At 42.3% G+C, this 20,508-nt stretch overlaps 1 protein-coding gene across 1 annotated transcript; it reads left to right on the top strand.

Annotated features, from left to right (window-relative positions):
• Nucleotides 1-1,111: 1,111 nt before the first annotated feature.
• si:ch211-251b21.1 (uncharacterized protein LOC571720 homolog) lies at nucleotides 1,112-15,437 on the top strand. Its single transcript, XM_061735578.1, has 10 exons — nucleotides 1,112-1,225; nucleotides 1,373-1,448; nucleotides 4,817-4,848; nucleotides 6,500-6,679; nucleotides 8,234-8,457; nucleotides 9,498-9,595; nucleotides 10,570-10,787; nucleotides 10,893-11,112; nucleotides 14,540-14,790; nucleotides 14,867-15,437. Exons 2-10 carry the CDS (start codon nucleotides 1,385-1,387, stop codon nucleotides 14,963-14,965), a joined length of 1,386 nt encoding a protein of 461 aa, XP_061591562.1. The 5' UTR covers nucleotides 1,112-1,225; nucleotides 1,373-1,384; the 3' UTR covers nucleotides 14,966-15,437.
• The last annotated feature ends 5,071 nt before the right edge of the window (nucleotides 15,438-20,508 follow it).

Here is a 20,508-nt window from a genome sequence, read left to right on the forward strand (position 1 = left end):
TTTATATCTTCAATAATGCTACTGTATTGATAAAATCAGTGCATCTAATTTCACTTGGCTAAAAGAATTTAAGATTTGCTATGTGCGTAAAAGGTCATATTAAATGCTTATTTTGATCTTGAAATAACATTGTTTTCTAAAAGTTCTTTGGTTCTTTGGCAGACATAATGCTGTACTTAATTGTATTGGGATAACAGGAGTGAAAAGCACACATGGTCAGGCACTGAAACATCTTAATCAAGTGTAATACTAGTCGAGTCATCAACCTCGTACCGAGCAGTAATGTACAGATCAGCCACTGCAACAGATGGCTGTAAGGCAGAGATTACTACATTTCAGTTAGAACAGTGTTTCCATACGATAAGCTTTAAGATGGCAACGATTCATTTTGTCACACACAATTAAATCTTTGGAAAAACAATGGAAGAAAACAACTAACATCTGTTGGAAGGATGAGCCAATTTGTGTTCTCCTTGTAGTGGGCGTGAGTATCCTCACCAGAGAGGAGAAGGACAGAGCGGTTCGCACGTCTTTTTTGGAAGGATCACAACTGAAGCGTAACTCACTCAGAGGAGACGACTCGCCGTTATGTCAACACCAACCATTCCGGCTTAAACCCTCTTGGACGGGTCACCACAGCGGATCATAGTCTGCATGTGGACTTGGCCCAGTTTTTGACCCATCACGATGTATTAACCAGAAATAAAAGTCGTGAAAATTCTCGCCCAGAATACATTGTATTCTTCAGGGCATCACCATTTTAATGGGAAAAAAAGTAAGATGCAAAAAAGTTAATGGAAAGAATCTGTTAATTCCAAGGGGTCCACATACTTCTTCTGGGCTCTCTCTACATATCAGACCAACACAGGAGCAGAGAGACACTTATTTAGCTCAGTGTATTTGTCGGCATGAACTGGACTGGTGGGAAAAATGTGGTTTTCCTCAAAACTCTTTAATCCTTAAAAACATGAGCACTACTTGACAGCTCATTTTTTCACGAGCAAACATCCATATACTTCCAGTAATTTGATATAATCTCCTTTCAGACTTCATCTGGCCAACAGTTGTGGGTGTGTTTTCCTCCCTCCCAAAGCTCCCCCATATAAAACCCCCAACTACTTTCTGCAGCCCACAGTTCTTTCCTCCGCTCTGTTGTAAACTTCTATTGGAGTCATCCCTTATACATAAATCAAATCTAATCCACACTGTGCCTGACGAAACTAAGGTAAGATAGTTCTTACTGTGTAGTTTTAATAAACCTACAGTATTCTTTGTTGTCTGCAGAGATTTGTCATCCGGAGTAAAAATAAGTCTTATATGAGGTACCGACCCGTAAAGGCTGAACTTAGAGATGAATTTGTGTCATTTTTAGGGCTGTGGCAGCATGCAGGTCTCCGTGGCTTTGGTTTTGTGTGCGGCAGTGCTGACTGCATGGGTCTCCATTGCAGGTAAGAACAACACCTGCAACAATGCACACTGCTTATGTAACAGAGTTCAACTTTGATGTACCCGTGGCCTCCACATGGAAGTCCCCAAGGGACACATACTCCCCCAGTAAATCACATTCAGAGGAGCCTTGGTTCATGTTTTTGTTGCAAAACCTGATGTTACGCAACGATATACAGAAATCCCAAAGTGCACGACGATTTCCATGACAAACCTCAATTGCTTCTCTTTCTTTGCTTCTGCTGTGTTCATAGTAAACTCTATAGAAGCGATGCCAGTTAAGATAGGAATTAAAATAAGCTTCGGTCAAAAGAATTTCTTTTTCATTAATCCATTCCATTTCTATCCATAATAGCTTTAGAGATGCGCGGTCGCTGATTCAAGAGTGTGTTGGTCTTACGTTCTCTGCATCACTGCATTGTCGCCCCGGTGGAACTGTTTGTGACTAGATTTCCAATTGTTCTTGTGTTGCATTGTATCTACATGTTGGACCTTTCAGACATCTAAACAATCAAACAAACAAACCCATCAGTATCTCCTCCCGTCCTCCTAGCTTTATGACAGGCAGAGTAGAGGATTCTGTGATGACCTTTAGGGTCACCACGTGGAGAGATCAAATATATGACTTTTAGAATAAAATGCCCTAGAAAATAAAGCTGGAAGAAGAGAGTTATGATCATATGATTCAAGTTTTAGCTGTACGAGAAGAAAGTAGTTATTACAACAGTTCACTTAAAATAACAAGATTTTTTTTCTACAAAGCAAAAGGTCATAACACAGTGGCGATTGTTAGAGGAAAAACTTGGCCTGCTATGAATGATTTGAATGCAAGAAACCTGAATGAAGAAGTCATTATGTTACAAGAAAAAAAATGGATGGATGGTCTGAAAATTGACTTGTAGATGTACAAGGGGGGGGGAGCAGTTTTTATAATTGACTGCGAAAAAGTCAAAATTCAAAAGAGAAGAAAGTCATAATATGAAAATGAAAGGGACATTGTATGAGAAAAAATAGGCATAATTTCTTTATTTTATTAATTAGAATTTTTACAAAAATAATCTTTCTTTTTATATTTAAAAATTTGTTTGGAATGAAGTCACAATTGATAGCGACATTTTTTTAATTTTCTGACTGAAGAAGTCATAATTTTGAGAGAAAGGTTGTCATGACAACAAAAAGTTCATAATTTCACATTAAAATTTCCTTTTCATAAAAGAAAAGTTCTGTGACGATACCCATAATTTACCATTATAACAATTAACTTTTAATTTCTATGCAAGGTTTTTTTCAATGTGAATTTTTTTTTTACTATGGCAATAAAGTCCCAATTGTTGGAGGACAAAAGAAACACTGAAAATATTCTTAATTTTAGAAGAAAAAATAAATCATGTTACTTTGAAAAATAAGTTGTAGGTGTAGTAATAACCACAATTAAGGTTATCTTACAAAAAAAAGAAATTTAGCATTAAGAACATCATTTTGGGAATAAAGTCGTATATTTCTAATGAAAAACTTTGGTATCCTAAGACAGTATTTACTGTGTCTGAGTGAAAAAAGTGTAGTGGTAGGGAAAAAAAAATCACTATTGACTCATGACAAGAGAATTGAGTTGTAGTACGAGAAAAGAAAAAGTTTGAATAAAGTCAAACCTTTGTAATATTATAAAAAAAATCCTTTTGTGAACAAATATTTATATTAGATACATAAAAAAGAAAATAACATGAAAATCAAGTTGAAGATGAAGGTGAAAAAAGTCGTCGTTAAATGGTCATTTTACCATAATTGAGCCATACGGAGAGTTTAATACAAAAAAGCAGTGGAGATGACTTTGTTAAGGTGCACTTGATTATACCAGGAACTACTTCATCACCATGACATCATCACGAGTAACGAGCATATCCAATAATATAAAGAAACTGTGTTTATTCAGAAGTAATGTGCTGAATTTGCATAACTCTTGCACTGACAAAGCCCTGACTTTAATCTTTCACCCTTAGTTTTCCCCTTGGCCCTAACACTCATGAAATAGCCAGTGCTGGTTCCGAAGCCAGTTTTCTCCTTTATGTGGTTATAGCTGAAGAAAGTGAATAGAAAGAAAGCTAATCTGTGAGGCCATAACCCCAGTCCATGATAATAATAATAATAATAAAATCTTCAAAAGCCTCAAAAGTGTAATTGGTGAGTTGTAAAAGTGTTTTGCTAATGTTAGTCTGATGGATTTAAAAGTAAAACAATGTTTTTGTGTTTCTAAATGAGCTTAGTAGTAACTGATTTGACCTGTTTTGAAATCCTATCTTAGAAAATCTTTGGGCCAGTTTTTTTTATCTTGTCCTGTTACTCCGCCCCTTAAATTTTCACTCGTCCGGCGAGGTCATTTCCTCCTGCAGACCGTCTGCACACTTCATACCAAGCCCCGTGCCAGCAGGCTCTGGTCGGCCAGAGGCAGGGTTGTGCTCCACAATCATTCCCCACATTTGACTGGCCCTGCTGGACTACTGGAGTCCTGTCAAGGGGGGGGGGATTCTGTCTCATTTCTCACCAGTGGAGGGGCCACTGCCTTGCTGTGATCCAGAAAGCACTGTGATAAATCAATTAACCGTGAGGGGGAAGCACCCTGCAGGCAGGCGGTGAAATGACAGGCATCTCCGCAGATTTTCGATCCTGCCATCTTCTCAAGAGGAGGTTGACGGGGTGTCATGGAGTTCAGATGATCCAACCGGACCTGCTTTTGTTCGGCATGCAATCATGAAGAACTTGAACCCCTGGCACCCCCGCTTGCTCTCTTTCCCGTCCCGGACCAACCCTGGCAGCACATGTTAGGTCCCGCCGGACATGCTGGCACTGCCGTCGATCATTTATGACTAAAAGAAAACAACTGTGAATGTCATGAGGACTGAAACGCGGGTGAATGAGTAGGGGTGTGTTCGCCCCCCGCTCTGATTACATGCTGGAGGCAGGGGGTTGAAGAAGAACGGGTCTCTGCTTTGATTCCTTCACAGGGGCCCCGTTACCAACGCCCCCACCTCCAACCCCCTTTCATTGTACCTTGCAACCTCCCCTCAGTATGGAGCCACTTTCTCAGGTCTCCTGAAAAACAACCTTCAACAAAACTATCACTGTTCTCCGGGACTCTTTGGCTAATTTACTGCTGCCGCTTAGAAAAAAAAACACATGAAGGGGATTCAAACAAACAAAATGCTTCATTAGGATTTCAGAAGTTGCTCTGCACGTAAGCTCGTCTAAACAAAACCACTAATCAGCCAAAGAACTGGCATAAACCAAGTCCTCTGACTTTGCTGATGCTCATGCTCGGGTACGGTGACATGCTGATTAAAGAAATCACTAATGTTTTGCTTTCTTTCTGTTCTAGATGCCAAGGAGTTATCCATCACCACGATAAAGGTACTCTCTCTTTGTACCTCCCCTGAGGCTCGCTTTGGATCTGAATCACTACGAAAACATGCATTCATTTAAAAGGACATATTTTTAGCCCGAAAAAGAAAAAGAAGAAAACAAAAGGAAAGAACTTGGCACATATTTAGTCTTCTGAAGTGACCATTAACTCAAATAACACAATCCTACCCCTCACTGTTACATTGTCAGAAATGAGTTACAGGCTCAATTAAGAGTAAAGTTATCCAGCGTTTCTGTGTTTTATGATTATTTCCACCCATATTCATTGGATTTGCAGTTCTCCAGACGTGACTGGTGTAAAACTGGAACATCCATTTCAAAAGCGGCCCAACCCGCAGGAGATGTAACTTCACTCTTGAAATGTTTGCTAATACAAAGGTGTTAAATACTACTACAGTGATTACCAAATCTGATTACCTGTCAGGTAAACAACGCTACAATGTTGCTGCAGATCAGTGATCACCACAGTTGTACAGACATCTTTCAGATTTTGGGATGGAGCATTAAAACTTCCGGTTCAGTCTGCTTTTGTTATAACGGCAGGACGCGTTCATATCCCAACATCTATAAATAGCTTACTGAGTCGCCAGGTGATGTATTGAAGACACGGTCCTGTCAGTGAAGCATCACATTTGACTCTTAACGTCACAGACTGTCGCTTTAATGACCAGACGTACGTATACGTAACAGCTGACGGGGTTCCCCAGACCCCATGTACATTCTCCCTCCGGATTGGCCGAGGCCATGCATCTCTTCTTTTATTGCCCTTCTCTCTTTGGGGAAGTAAACAAAAATAGAAAGTATTACTTATTTATTTATTACAATTTGATTTGCAAAATCTGACAAAGCAACTTTCATGCATGTTGCTGTTTTTTTTCCCAATATGCCAACTTAACAGGGTTTATTAAAAGGGGGTGTGGACATCTTTATAAGGGAGACGTAAGGTGTTACTTGTTCTCATCTATTCTCTCAACTAAGACCCTGTTACAACCAAAAAACGTAATAACGGCCAATAACGTAATAACTGCCAATAATGTAATAATTTTGGCCATTTCAAATGTAATAAAGCCAATAGTGTAATAATGTGCCAATAATGTAATAAAACTTTTGAGTCAATAATGTAATAACTTTTTGCCGATAATGTAATAATTTTTTAATAATTTTTTAATACCAGGCCAATAACGTAATAACCAGCAAATAATGTAATGCCTTATTACATTATCTGCAAAAAGTTATTACGTTATTGGCTCAAAAGTTTTATTACATTATTGGCACATTATTACACTATTGGCCTTATTACATTTGAAATGGCCAAACTTATTACGTTATTGGCAGTTATTACGTTATTGGCCATTATTACGTTTTTGGTTGTAACAGACCCCGCATAGTCAAGAGCACAATAGCCCATATAATCAGAAGTTGGTTGTCGTTTGTCTGATTAGTCAGTCTGTGGTGGTCATGTGTGGGAGAGTTCTTTCAGCAGAACTTTATCAACTGGAACAGTACAACTCAGTACCACCAGTCTGTGATGCTCATCTAAAAGTGTTTATTGCTTAGCTTTTCATGTTCAAGATATACAGCAGCAGCTAGAATATTTTTCCACAGGGATCCCTGACTGACAGCTGTCTGCTTTTCTCAGGAGGATCCATACACGATGAGCCGGGGCTCTCAGCTGGAGGGCTACTGCGTTGATCTGATATCAGAGCTCTCCAAGAAGCTGGGCTTCAAATACAAAATACACATGGTGAAGGACGGCCGATACGGCGCCATGGACTCCAGCGGCCAATGGAACGGTATGATCGGTGAGGTTATCAGAGGGGTAAGTCATCAACTACAGACTACATCGTCTCACTGCGTCTAGATTCATGTCAATGAGTTAATGTGCAGTTAGGTCCAGACGTATTTGGTCCAAATGACACAGCCACTTTCAATTTGCAATCAATACCACACTTCCACCTTTAATGTACAGTATGCACTCTTACAAATGATGGAATTTAAAATGTAGGAATTTCAGTCATTTTAAAGAAACCATTTACATTTTTTAAGCGAACAAAATGTTTGGACTATTAACTGACAGAAGAAGTTAATTAGCCGGGAGCAATCCATCATCTTGTTACCTTGAGACAAATGAAGCAGATTAAAGCTCTGGAGTTAGAGTTTGATATTAATATCGACTTTTGATATTGATTATTGACATTTAGCAGCTGATTAACCGGAGCTGCCAATATGAAGTCTCAGGGGATCCCAGTTCAAGTGAAAGAGGCCATCTTTAGGCTAAAAAAGACAACATAAGTCTATGAGAGAGCAAAGACGTTACATGTGTCCAAACCAACGGCTTGGGACATTCTCCAAAAGTGAGAAAGCACTGATGACCCAGACGATGTCCAAAGACCTGGGAGTCAACTAAAGTGGACGATCCTTCCCTTGATGAAAACAGATCCCATCACATCCTAAACCGACGTTGAGAAGACTCTGGAGAAGGAAGTCAAAGTCTGGAATCAAGAAATTCGTAATTGTATGGATTTACAACAAGGTTCAAACCACTGGCAACCTCCAAAAACAAGAAAGTCACATTAGCCTTTGTCATAAAAACATATAAAAAAGCCTCAAATGTTCTGGACTCAGATTCTGCGGACGGATGAAACCAAGATCAACTTGCATGAGCACGCTGAGATAAAGCAGCTAAACGTGGTGGAGGCAGGGTTATGGTGTGGACATGTCTGCTCGCCACTGGGACGGGCTCACTGGGGTTTATTACTCATATGACTTCCGAGGCGTACAGAACCAAACGCCCTGAACAATCTGCGAAAGTAATTCAAGACCTTTTGAAGGAAAAGAAATGGAATATTCTTCAATAGGAAAGTTTATATCCTTAGCTGAGCCCAATAGAGCAACTTTTCAGTTATTGAAGACAGAAAACCCACAAAGAAGCCCCAACCGAAGTTGGCTGCAGTGAAGCTCTGGCAACGTCAATGACAGTCAATGACTTCAGGCAGTCTGAAAAACTATGCTTTACAATCCCAGCACTTTGTCCAAATACCTCTGGACCAAACTGTACAGTCAGGTATGGGCGCTGTCCTGGGCAGTCCTTAGTCTTCACTTCAGAATTCGCTCCACGTGCCACATCCGTTATTTACAATTGATGGATTTCTCCTAATTAAATATTTTGGCCAATTGTTGATTTTGTTTGGCTATTTAGGAATCTTTAAGATAAATTTAAGATTTGGACGTAAATTGACACCCAACGATAAATCTAGGGGTTTTTCTTTCTTTCTTTTGATGAAAAAACGTTGCCATCTAAATTCCCTTATAAGAACGAAGCCTATCACCAGTGGTGTGGATCTTAATCCCATTTTGCTTTCCCCTCTGCAAGGAAGCTGACTTGGCTGTGGCCCCGCTGACCGTCACCGCGGTCAGAGAGCAGTATGTGGACATGGCTGCCCCCTTCATCCAAACGGGACTCAGTTTCATTCTGCACAGAGACTCAGACTCTGAAGAGAGCACATTCAGCCTCCTGTCACCCTTCTCCACCGACATGTGGGTTGGTGTTCTGGTCTCCTTCCTGACTGCAGCTCTCTGCATCTTCCTGGTGGGCAGGTTAGTGCCGGTTTGACATGGTACCTCTTAAATTCACCAGGTGATTTGACAACAACTGTTTTTCTCAAAGCTTACTGCAGAAACACCTGCCAGGGCCTGGATGTAGTGCAGCTGATTGCCGGGGTTTGTCCTGATTCTTTCAGCTTTTCCTCTTCGGGGTGACTACAGTGGATCCCCTTGTCTTCTACTTCTTCCTCTGCCACACCAGCCAACTGCATATCCTCATCCAGAAAACTCCTCTTTGATTCTATCATCTCTCTCCTGCCAGCAGCTCCGTCTCCAGCATCCGTCTTGTAAACATTTTCCTTCACTCTTGCTGCTCGCATCTAACACAGACAGCCCAAGACACTCTCCTCCGCCCACTCCATCCTACCTTCCCTCTCTTCTTTACCTCTTTATCAAATCCAACAGCTGAGATCAGGCTGCAGACCTTCTTCACCTCTACTCCATGCATCCTCAGTATCCTGCAGCATCTCTGCAGTACTCTGCCTCAGTGTTGTTTTAAAAGACAGCAGGAGCAGATAGTTTAAGAATTAATGGTCAAGTGGGAAAGTCAAAATGTAAGGTCAGGTCAGACAGTTTGAGGGCAAATGGAAACCTTTCTTCTGGTCTGATGATTTATTATTTGAGCACCCACCTCTGTATCATTGCAGTTAAAATCCAGTTTTTGTGAGCTAACACTGCTTAAATGGCTTTCTTATCTCAAAAGATGTTGGTATAAAAGCATCCCTGAGGTATTAAGAAAGAACGTTGGTTGCAAGTCCGTGGATGATCCTGATTTGCAGGTATTCTGGGAAAACCAAGGCAAACTATATTTGATGAGTGTGAATCAAACACCATTTTTGTTGACAAAAAACTTGAAATCAAACCAAAGAAGGTCAAAGGTGTAGAGGATTGTGGGGCCCTGGCAGTAGGTCTTTACTGGTTAAATCTCCAGTCTGCAACTTCTCAAATATCAACAGGAATTATATAAAACTGAACTGTGCTGGTTTGGGGCACAGAAGGCCCTTTTGCTTGTAAAGCCTGTCATTTTTCTTCAGGATCAGTCCTTCTGAATGGGCCGAGCCGGAAAAAGACGAGCACAGCTTCACTTTGCTGCACAGTTTCTGGTACATCACGGGAGCACTCACCCTGCAAGGTAACACAGTGATCATCTCGGTGAAGTACAGAGCCACGTTCAGCTGCCGCTGGATGCCTCTTCATCGTACTCTCAGAAATGAACCCAGACTAAAAGGACTGCTTGAACTACAGCGTCCACTTCTACTCTACATGATCACTGCCTGCTGAGACCATGGGGATGTCATGTGTCCACATTTGACACTGATTTTGCAGCTCTTATGAGCCATTTGTAAAGATATAGATTCATTAAAGATGGCGCCGCTTGAGATGGAGACTCCACACAGTGTCGGAATAATGCCCTCCGGTGTTTGTTGTGGGGAAATGCATTTAAAGTCAGCTGGCTTGTTGGAAAAATGGCAAAGAACTTGAGCTTTTTCTTGTTTTTTGTTGGTAAATTAAATATTTTTTTATGTCTGGTCTTGCTAAATATAATAATAATAATACATACGTTTTATACAGCGCTTTTCTGGGTATCCAAAGACGCAAATATGCAAATTGAGGACCTTTCTCAGTGATAAATTAGTAAAGAGATAGGATCTGTATTCGTGCATGAATAAATGTTTACTTTCATGTCAGAGATGATTAATGATATGAAGCCTTTCTGATTAAATTATCTCTTCAAAATTGACTTCCCATAGTTTCCTTAATAATTGATATGGGGTCATCTTCTGGGTTTCTGGAAAGCACCTAGAGACAATGTGTAATAGATGCAATATAAATTGAAATGAATTTAAAATATGTTTTGTTGATGCTAAACTATTATTTAACAAACTATCCCAGTCGTGCATTGATTCATTTATTTATATTTGTTTAGAATGTTCACATTTTCACAGTTTGACAAACGACATTGTCAAGGAACTTGAGATATAATTGAACTTCCTTTGACTGCCGTCTCTCAGAACTCTACAAAAAAGTCATTGCTGTGTTTGTTTATTTTTATTTTTGATGGTTTTGGACACTTTGGGTACACCTGAGCTGTCTTTGTCCTCCCAGGCGCTGGTCCTCACCCTAAAGCCCTGTCTGGACGTGTCATCAGCGCCATCTGGTGGATTTTCTCTGTGCTGCTGCTCGCCTCCTACTTCTGCAACTTCAACGCCATGGTCCATTCCAACAACAAACACATCTCCATCACGACCTTTGAGGACCTGGCAAGCCAGGATGTGATCGATTACGGCACGGTCGAATCAGGATCCACCATGCTCTTCTTTAAAGTACAATCAGCGGCTCCCGACGAGGCCTCAAAGCCACTGCAGGTTTACAGAAGTGATTCTGGGATGGCTTACTAAATGTCCTGTTTTTCTTTCTTTGCCTTGCAGAACTCCAACAACCCTGTGTTCCGGCGGATCCACCAGCACATGGAGCGCAAGAAGAGCTACGTGGCCAGCACAGCGGAGGGAATTCGTCGCGCCCAAGAGGGAAACTTTGCATTCATCGGTGAAGCAGTGTCCCTGGACTTGGCAGAAGCTCGTTACTGCAACCTCATCCGTGCACCGCAAGTGATCTCCATGAGAGCCTACAGCATCGCAGCACCTCTGGGTGAGTCGTGGCGGTCTGTCAAGGGGATGCTGGTTTTATCAGGCGCCACTCAGATTTCAATTTATTCGGCTTGTTTTCTTGAGTTTCAGTTCAAATAAATTGTACAAAAGGACTGTGACTGTATAGGAAGAGCTGGACAAACCCACCCGTAGGTGTTTTTGTGCTTTTGAAGCCTCTTTTTCCTCATACGCACTGCCATGTTGCAGCTGAGCCGAACCAGCAGGGCTGGAAACCGGCGTGAACACTTAGTTCAGATATTGATACTGAAACTAATATTCTGATCAAATCTGACTGCCGGAGTGCCGCTGGGGTCTGCCAACCACGGGGCCAAAGTTACCAGCTACCTGCCAGCCGGCCTGCACTCTTGAGCAGTAGGTAGTCCTCATAAAGCTCTCCCTTCAGCTCCGGCAGCGGTCGTGTAAGTCGTTGGTGGCTCGTGGTCCAGTTCGTCAACTCGGAAGGTTGAAATGGCACAAGTACCCAGTTGCTGCAAGAGGCAAAAAGGCAAGAGGCAAAAGGCTGAGCTAAAGGCAACCCCGCTGTGTCCCTCAGTCAGAAGACTACCGTACACAAAGTTGGACATTTTAACACGGGGGTCAGGGATGTCAACTAGCCTCTGGAGTCAGTCCTGGTGGCCTTTGAGGAAACTGTGTTTTTTCTCACTTCTGTGATGAACTCAACCAGAAAATCAGATGTTGCCCCTTGGAAATCCCAAACCCAGATCAGAGCAGATGATTTTGGTTTCCCCACCTTTATTTCCAGCAGGTTTCACGTCCGCTACATTTGCTGTACCTCAGAAATGTGTCGTGGAAGCAGAGCCGCCTGGGAGATTTGCGAGGCCCTGTGCGAAATGGCTGGGGGGGCCTGGGGGGGCCCTTCCAAAATGTTTGGGGTTTTTCGGGTCGGATCGGGTGTCTATATGCGCAATTTTAACTCTCCAATTAGCAAAATACTGGATACCTCCCCTGCCTCATCATCATCTGGGCTTGCCTCGACGCGGGGGCCCCACGGCTGCTTGAGACCCGGGCGGATCGGTGATTTTTGTAACAAATTTATCAAACGAGCCTTTCAGAGAGGCATTAAACTCTTCCATTTTCTTTAGTTTTTTTTCTTTTTTCATCCCCTGATCGAAATTTCCTGATTCTGTCTCGTTCTCTCGACATTGTGTGACAGTTTGTTCCAACTCCACCCGTCTGGATCAGAGCAGCTTGTGTCTGCGCTTGGTCTGATCAGTTGTATTGAACAACAGACACGCGCATCATTGCACATATATTTATTGATATGTACAGACTAGTACACATTTAGGTCTGTAATGGAACGTGACTGTTGATATTCATAAGGGAAAAAAACAAAAAACGGCCCATAGCGCGAGGCCCCTTGGGGCGCGAGGCCCTGTGCGGCCGCACGGTTCGCACACCCCTTGCGACGGCCCTGCGTGGAAGGCTGTTAGACTTTTAAGGAGGCACACCGTGCGGAGGAAGTGACGTCAGGTTAAGTAGCTTGCTGCGCCCCCTAAAAGCAGAGTCCATGGACAGTATTGAGCACATGGTTGAGACGGGAGCTTCTACACTGTACCCCTGCAGTAATGTGACCAAAGAACATCCCAACCATCCCACGGTCACAGCTAATGTTTAAATAATTAGGCTGTAAACGTTTGAGGCCGGTCCTCCAGGGGAGTAGGAGCTGATTTATAATGTTGCACACAAGTGGAAAGAAGACAAACCTGAATACTAATCTATCTGTCACTTCCAGAGACATTGTTTCTGCGATAGATGAGAGTAACCTGTCGTGTGACATTGTTCTCAGCTGCTAAGATGATGCGAAGGTTAGCGAGGTCAGCTGTTCCAATTTCTGTCAGTTTTGTCTCGGCAGATCAGCACTTAGCAGACCGTGTTCCCCCGGATCATGGCTTTACGGGAGGAATGATTCATTCACCCCCTTTTATAGCCCATCCCCAATGTTTGAGAGCCCTGTGGACCTGTCTTGGCCCTGAGCTGTCAGTCCTGGTTTATTCTGGGCCTCTCGGCTCCAAGGATTAGTCTCCCACTGCTCACCGATATTCAAGACATCAAAGCGCTCCCGTTCTCTGCAGTTCCCCCATCTGTAGCCTGGAGCTCCCCATCCCATGAATTCATCAGGCCTAGCAGGGTGAAGGCAGCTACTGCAATTCATGAGCTAAAGCAGATTATAGGAGGTATCGTCAGTTTTATGTTTGTGTATTTTTCATTCTGAAAATGTTCACACCGTACCGTCTTTGCTTTTTGTGGTTACCGCAGTTGAGTTGCAGCGATTTCTTATCAGCTACATGGAATTGTTTATGAACCCACCAAGCTCATGAAGGGGATTTAGTTATGAACCAAACTTCTTGTATCCAGCGTGAGGGAAGGGCGGAACAAAGAAAGACTGAAACCTAAGTACAAGTGATGCAGGTGTCAGCCTGCAGCCGCGGTGGGAGATAACTAACTCCCCAAATGATGGTATTAACACGGACACCATCCTACATGTCAGGGGTCAAGTCAGCCAGATCAGCATCCGTGTTTGACGTTTGCAAAGTTTCTCGCCTCGTCCTGCAATTTAACCCATATGTTTTACTCTTGCCCACTACTTTCTCGCTTTTGGTGGAATTATTTTGACACCATGTCAAAAATACTCTCGGTGAATATAAAAGTCTCCCCCCATGTTGCCATATTCGGGCTCCCAGAGGACCATGGCCGGTTTACTTTAAATCAAATAGACATTTTGGCTTTTACTTCCTTACTGGCAAGACGCCACCTTCTTCTCCACTGGAAGTCGACTAAGGCTCCTTCTAGTACCCAGTGGCTCAACGACACCATGTTTTTTCTGAAGCTGGAAAAGATTAAATATTCACTGAAGGGTAGTTGCAACAAATTTTATAATAAGTGGCTTCCCTTTCTTACATTCTTCCACTCTCTCCAGTCCCTACCTCCTGATTGACAGATCCCCCCCTCCCTCTCTTCTCTCATTCCTCTCTTTCTTCCTCCTTTTCATTTACTTTTCTTTAGTTTTTGGGTTTTTTTTTTTTTTTTTTTTGCTTTGGCGTTTTTTTTTTGTTTTTTTGTTTTTTTCTTTTTTTGTTTTTTTTTCTCCCCCTTTTTATTCATCTATTTTTTAATTCATACTGTTTAGCTTTAATACTTAAATATTACTTATATATAAGAATATAATAATTTTCATGTATTTGTCATTATTTTGTGTGGATTTTTTGTTCTGTTCTTAATCCAAAAAAAAAAAAAAAAGGAGTTAGACTGTATATGTTTTTTTTTGTTTATTCCTGTTCAACTGTGCCTTACCCCCTAATAAAAATATCAAAGTAAAAGTTTCTCAGCGAATCGGCTGATCAGGCTGAGACCAGAAGAACCAAGACTGCCGCTTGATGTTTTCTCCGTCACAACATGTCTCCCTCCAGGTTCTCCGCTGATGAAGAACCTGACCATCGCCATCCTTCAGCTCAGTGAGTCTGGTGAGTTAACGCACCTGCGTGCCAAGTGGTGGGCCAGCAGCTGCAGCGGTGCAAATGTAGACCAGACCTCTGGCGCTCTGCAGCCTCACGACCTGAGCGGCCTCTTCCTCCTCCTGGGACTGGGACTGGGCGTGGGGCTCCTTCTGTCCCTGCTGGAGCTTTTATCCAGAGCCCGTAACCAAGCCAAGGACAGTAAGGTCAGGACACGCACCTCTCGCCGTGATCAGGTCACCGGCTGCTTCCGTTCTTGATCTTTCATTTGATCTTTCGCAGAGATCCTGCTGCTCGGTGTTGACGTCGGAGCTGAACCGGAGGTTCGGCAGTGAAGGAGAGAATGCCGAGCAGGAGAGCTCAGACAAGAGCAAAGCATAAAAGAAGCATCCACAGCTGCTTTGTGATGAGACGAAAGTAGGCTGGGAACACCCGTCCTGCTCGTCAAACACCCTAGCTTTCTGTTTCTTCACAGTAACAACCACTCTTCGTTATTGTCGTTCAGTGTGTCTTTTACTATCGTAGGAAAAGCTAAACGACCGTTTGGAGTTGCTCTGATACCGGCAGCAACTGAGGACTGTAGGTCTCCAAACCACGAATGCTAACCACCGTTTTTATCTACATGCCACTTCTGATTGACGTCTGAACAAACTTGTGCTTGTGCTTGTTCCAAATAAATCCTCCCGTATTTCAGATGGGTTTTTTCTTCTTTTGTAAAGTTTAAGATGCTATTGGAGCTTGTTTCAGACTCGTGTGTGAACGTGTGTTGTTGTCTTACAGAAACATTTCCTGTATAAACGTGCGCTAATCAATGTGTTTGTTAGCAACTGATTAAAAGACTACATAATGTGAATTGTGACGTTTATTGTTACAAAGCCCCACGGCTGTCAACATGGCTGGAGAGCTTTCCAGTAGCTTACTGTTGCTAGCTTTGCATTTGTGCTACACAGTATCTACTGAACCAAGGTCTTATAAACCCACTCCACACATTATCAGAACGAGCTCACAGAAGTGGGAGCTGAAAAATGACAAATTCAAGATAAAAATTAAGCAGAATGAAAGACAGGAGACGGATTTATTTGCTAACTAGACTCTTAGAAATAAAAAACACACAAAGTTTAAATTCAGCAACAACTATACATTCAATCTTACCTGGAAAAGATCTCAGTGAAGCAAAAACCATTCAAGACCATTCTCAATCTTCCCAGGACTGGACATCCCAGCAGGATCCGATTGTATAACATACCTTGCGGTCACCGAGTTGACCATGAGCTCCTTTGCGCATTAAAAGTATATTGGACTCAAATGTGATCCCAAACACACCAGCGGATCTACAACACAATTACTGAAGAAGACAAGAATCAAGACCCAGCAAAGCTGCAAAATTCCAGACCTCAATTATTGCAAGTAACTGATGCTAAAGACGGTGTTACATCTATTAAACCCACTGTCTGCATTTGAACCTTATTTTAAACAAAGACATAGTGTAATATATCACATATTGTTTAAAAAGAAGCTTTTGCAGTGTTTACCTCAGCAGGTCCCCCTATGGGTGTGGAGGTTAAGTTCCCTTTGTGGTTTACTTTTATTCCTTTATTCCTTTTAGTCCTGCTGGACCATGACGTTTCCTAAAACTACGTTCTTTAAATGCTTTGTGTTCCTTTAAGGCCTGGTAATGACCAGACAATTCCTTGTAGAACTGGAAGAGAGTGTACTTTCTTTTTCAGAACTGTAGATCAGATAGCAGAAACTAGCATCAACAGCTACATTTGTTATTTAATGAATAAAAGAAAGAAAGGTGTCCACTATGCTCAAGTAAAGTAACCCAGATTAACAGAGCAGCCTTTGACTTGTGTATTTTCAGGTGACTGTGCATGAAGCTGCTCCATTTAAGGTATTGATCCACTGAGTATTGCAAACTGCTGGTTTGATCCCCAATTTCACAACGTGAAAAACTACACCCAAGTGTTCTTGGAAGCCGCTTCGATTAAAAGCATCAGCCAAATGAAAGTGATGTAAACCTGACAATCATTCATATTTTGTAAAAAAAAAGACACAATGTAACTTTTGCACTTTCCCTTTGTTGGATGGCTTCGCTAAGAACCTTCAAATTTGCAACAAGCACATTGTTGCTCTAAGACAGCATCCTGGTTTCCTGCACACCTGGAGCAGAGGCCACCCTGAACCCACTCGTGATTCTCTGTGGACACACGTGTTCTCTTGTAAGACATTGTAGGACAGGATGTTTGAGTCTAGACAGGAGCATTGTGATCGATGTGCTTCTGGTGCAACTGACTATTATTATTTGTTCCTCTTGAAAGAAGTCCACCTGTTTATCCAACTCAATGCCATTTGTTCTGGGCTCTTTGTTCACGATTAACATCATTGCAGAGGAGAGTAAACTCTGACGCCAATGCATGGCCATGGAGCTTTGCACAAAGGCCAGAGAAGTCAGTCAAAAATGGAAAAACAAAAAGACATCTGCACTGCATCTCCACTTGGAGGCACTACAGGACTTTTATTGGCACAGAAGCTCAGTGAGGAGTCCCTCATGTTCTCAGCATCTGATGGGAAATCAACCCCAGTAGCTCCACCACCCTCAGTATTAGACGTAATAAATCGTTTTACGCAACAATTTCTATACAAATACAAAGATATGTGAGCTACAGGGCGGATAGTCAGTACTTTCGGTGGGAGTGACGTGGTAGTTAATAAAAGACAAGGTGAACTTGCAGAGCAAAACAAGTTATGTAATAAAAATAAAACTGGGAAGTGTTATTAATTCAGAATCAGCAGCATCATACAGTAAAACTTTGAACTACCCATGTAAGAAATGCTGCTACCTACACGTAAAAATAAAAGAATAAAAGATGACCCGTAAAAAAATATGTGATCAAAAAAAAGTTTCATCCAAATCCATCCAGTTTTTTTTTTTTTGGGGGGGGGGGTTTCCAGTATTTAAAAGTTTCAAAATGGATAAAAATAATTTTTGAAAAGGCACTTTGCATTCACTTTAGCTCCCTTTGAGAAGTACTGAGCTTAGACTCACCGGCATTTTCCTTTCTCGGCACCCAGATCAGCAAGGTTCCACGTCACCTGTCATACCGTGTCCTTTTACAGGACTCCTCACAGATTTCTATTCTGCTCATGACAATGGATCGTGAGGGTCACGACGAAACGCTGAGCTTCTGCCTTTCGAGGCAGTCCTTTGTTGGTTTTGAGGAGGCTGCACCATCGAACAACGCGCCACCGTTTCAGACATCCTCAAACATCCTGAAGCTCGAGTTTGACTTCTTCCTTTCAGCAGTTTTACGTTCACTTCTGTAGGAACGTTTTCTTAATCACTTTGAGTTCATGATATTGTAACAACTGTGTCTAAAATGTGCAAAATAAGTGCTTCTACGGGAACAAATTCCAGCCTATTATAACTCGCGTAGCCTAAAAAGTTCTGCTTGTTGCAGAACCCAGAAACAAAGTTCATGTTTTATAAAATGTTTCGGAAAGCTGCAGAATTTGCTGAGGCCTTCATAAGATTTCTGTGACATGACATGATAGCCGCACTTCAGCCGCTCTCTTCTCAGATGCACATATTGGTCTGTTCAAAGTGGCCAGCTTTCTGGGGGCCGACTCATTTCCTCAACTCCACTCTTCCATGGGTGCGCTTATTTTGAAATCAGCATCCGTGCTGCCCGTTTCCAAGGTACGAGAAATGCAACAGGATGTGATGTTGGCTAAAGACGAAGATGGCGAAACAAGGTCATTTTTCTTGGAGTTGAGTCTGTGATGTCACAGTACCGTGTACATCTAAATACCTTGCTGAGTGACTTAAGGAACCTCGAACAAAGAGAAAAAGTAGCGCTATCACAACGTTTTCCAGGTGTTTGTCACTTCAGATACACAAGAAAATACACTTAAACACAGACAAAGTGACTTTATTTCATCACGTGTCCCCCTCAAACAGTTATCATGCTGCTTTGTCCTCAATTGGGTGAGTAAAAAGTGTATAATCTTTTCATTCGATAAATGTCAGTTAGTCAATGATCTTCTGCTTCTCAAGTGTCACCACAGTAAATCTGATGTCTTTCGGGGGTAAAGATGCACAAAGAGACCTCCGACGGTGCGAAATGACCTGCACTTGAACCTGCTGACGAGCTTCAGAACTCATTGATTAACCGCCAGCAGCAAAAGCTGATGGTTTGGGGCGGGGGGTGGGAGACGGAGAGGGCTGCAGAGACACTCAGAGGTGGAAGTGGAAAACGAGTGGTATCGATTCGGCAGCGAGCAGCTCCTGACAGCACGTGCACTCCTCTCAGTCACACAGTCTGCAGCTCGGCCGACAGGGAAGTGCTTAAACAGATTAAGCTGTAAATCCTGCAGATTTCCTTCCCAAACCTCCCTGCTCCCTCCACCCCCTCATCCCGTTCCATCACCTCACCAGCACGGCCTCCTGGATTAAGAACTTATTGATGTACTTAACAGGAATGCAAAGGTGAAGGCGTGGGTGAAAAATATTGTCTACCAATAATAAAAAATAAAATCTGGATGTTGCAAAGAAACAAAATCCAGGGCTTCAGATTTATATGTGCATTTGTTGGACACAAAAGTCAACATCCAACATTTTTGGGCACCTGCTGAATTTTCAAGGAAAATAATTTTGATGACCCATCCAGTGGTGTGATATTATGTCATAAAATCATTAAACAGAAGGTGACTTCTATCATCAGAGGTGGCCCGACACTTCTTTGAAGTCCTGACTGTGAAGAGTCACACCTGGGATATTTTCGTACACCTTCAAAATATATAACTATATACCACTGCAATGGATCTGAATCAAGAACAACAATTACAGTAGGATGTGATCAAAGTGTAGACTCACAGCTTTAGCGACAGAGTTTTCACAAAAATAAGGCATTTACCATTTAGAAATGGCAGACATCTGAAACAAAGTTCTTCCAGTTTTAGGGGCTAAAAGATCCATTCCCTCATTACTTCACGACAAATGAAGCAGATAAAAGGTCTGGATCTCAGGTGTTGAGTTGGTATCAGCTGTTTGACTGGTGCTACCAATATAAAGTCCAAGAGGACCTCAGTACATGTGAAGGAAGGCATCATTAGGCTAAAACAGCAAAATAAATCCACGGGAGAGATGGTACAAAGCTTAGGTTTGGCCTAATCAACAGTTTCATACGTTAATCAAAAAAAGGAAAACACTCACGAAATCAACAATTTTCAAAGGACACAAAAGACCACTATAGACAACTGAAGCGGACGACTACGGAATCCTTACCTTGGAGAAGAATTACCCCCACAACATTGACAGAAGGCGAGAACATCCTGAAGATGTTGGACGTTTCATTGACATCTGCAGTGCAGAGACGTCTTCATGAAAGTAAAAACAGAGATTTTGTGAGTGAATAGCAGACGGATTAGACTCACCTGGAGGGCTGTGATAAAGGCCACTCTGATGTGAATCTGGGTGGTGTTATGCTGCTGGACTTCTGTGCTAGCTAATTGACGAACACCATGTTCAGCTCATCTCTGGCAGCATATATACTCGCTTTCACTCCTCTGTAACAGTCATTCCAATCACTCCATCCTGTTCACAGACCGTTAATGCTTTTCTGGAGTTTCTCACCTGCCAAGCTAGTCTCCTCTCTTTAACTCCCACCTCCTCCCCAGCTTCTACCTGGGGGCTCCAACTGTATGGAGGACATTAAGTTTATCATCCCCAATATCTCTACATAACCTGAACTGTGTCTCAGACAGCAAATCTCCAGTCTATCATTAACAGAGTATTTTCAGACTTCGCTGCTTGGGTTGTCTGCTTAGTTTGTAGTTGTAGGCTACGACAGCCGGTGCATAGGAGCAGGTGCAGCTCAACTGAGAGCATGAGAATTATTGCTGAAGATGGCTGGAGCTGTCAA

Source organism: Cololabis saira, chromosome 12, assembly GCF_033807715.1.
Source record: "Cololabis saira isolate AMF1-May2022 chromosome 12, fColSai1.1, whole genome shotgun sequence".
In the NCBI taxonomy this organism is placed as follows: Eukaryota; Metazoa; Chordata; class Actinopteri; order Beloniformes; family Belonidae; genus Cololabis; species Cololabis saira.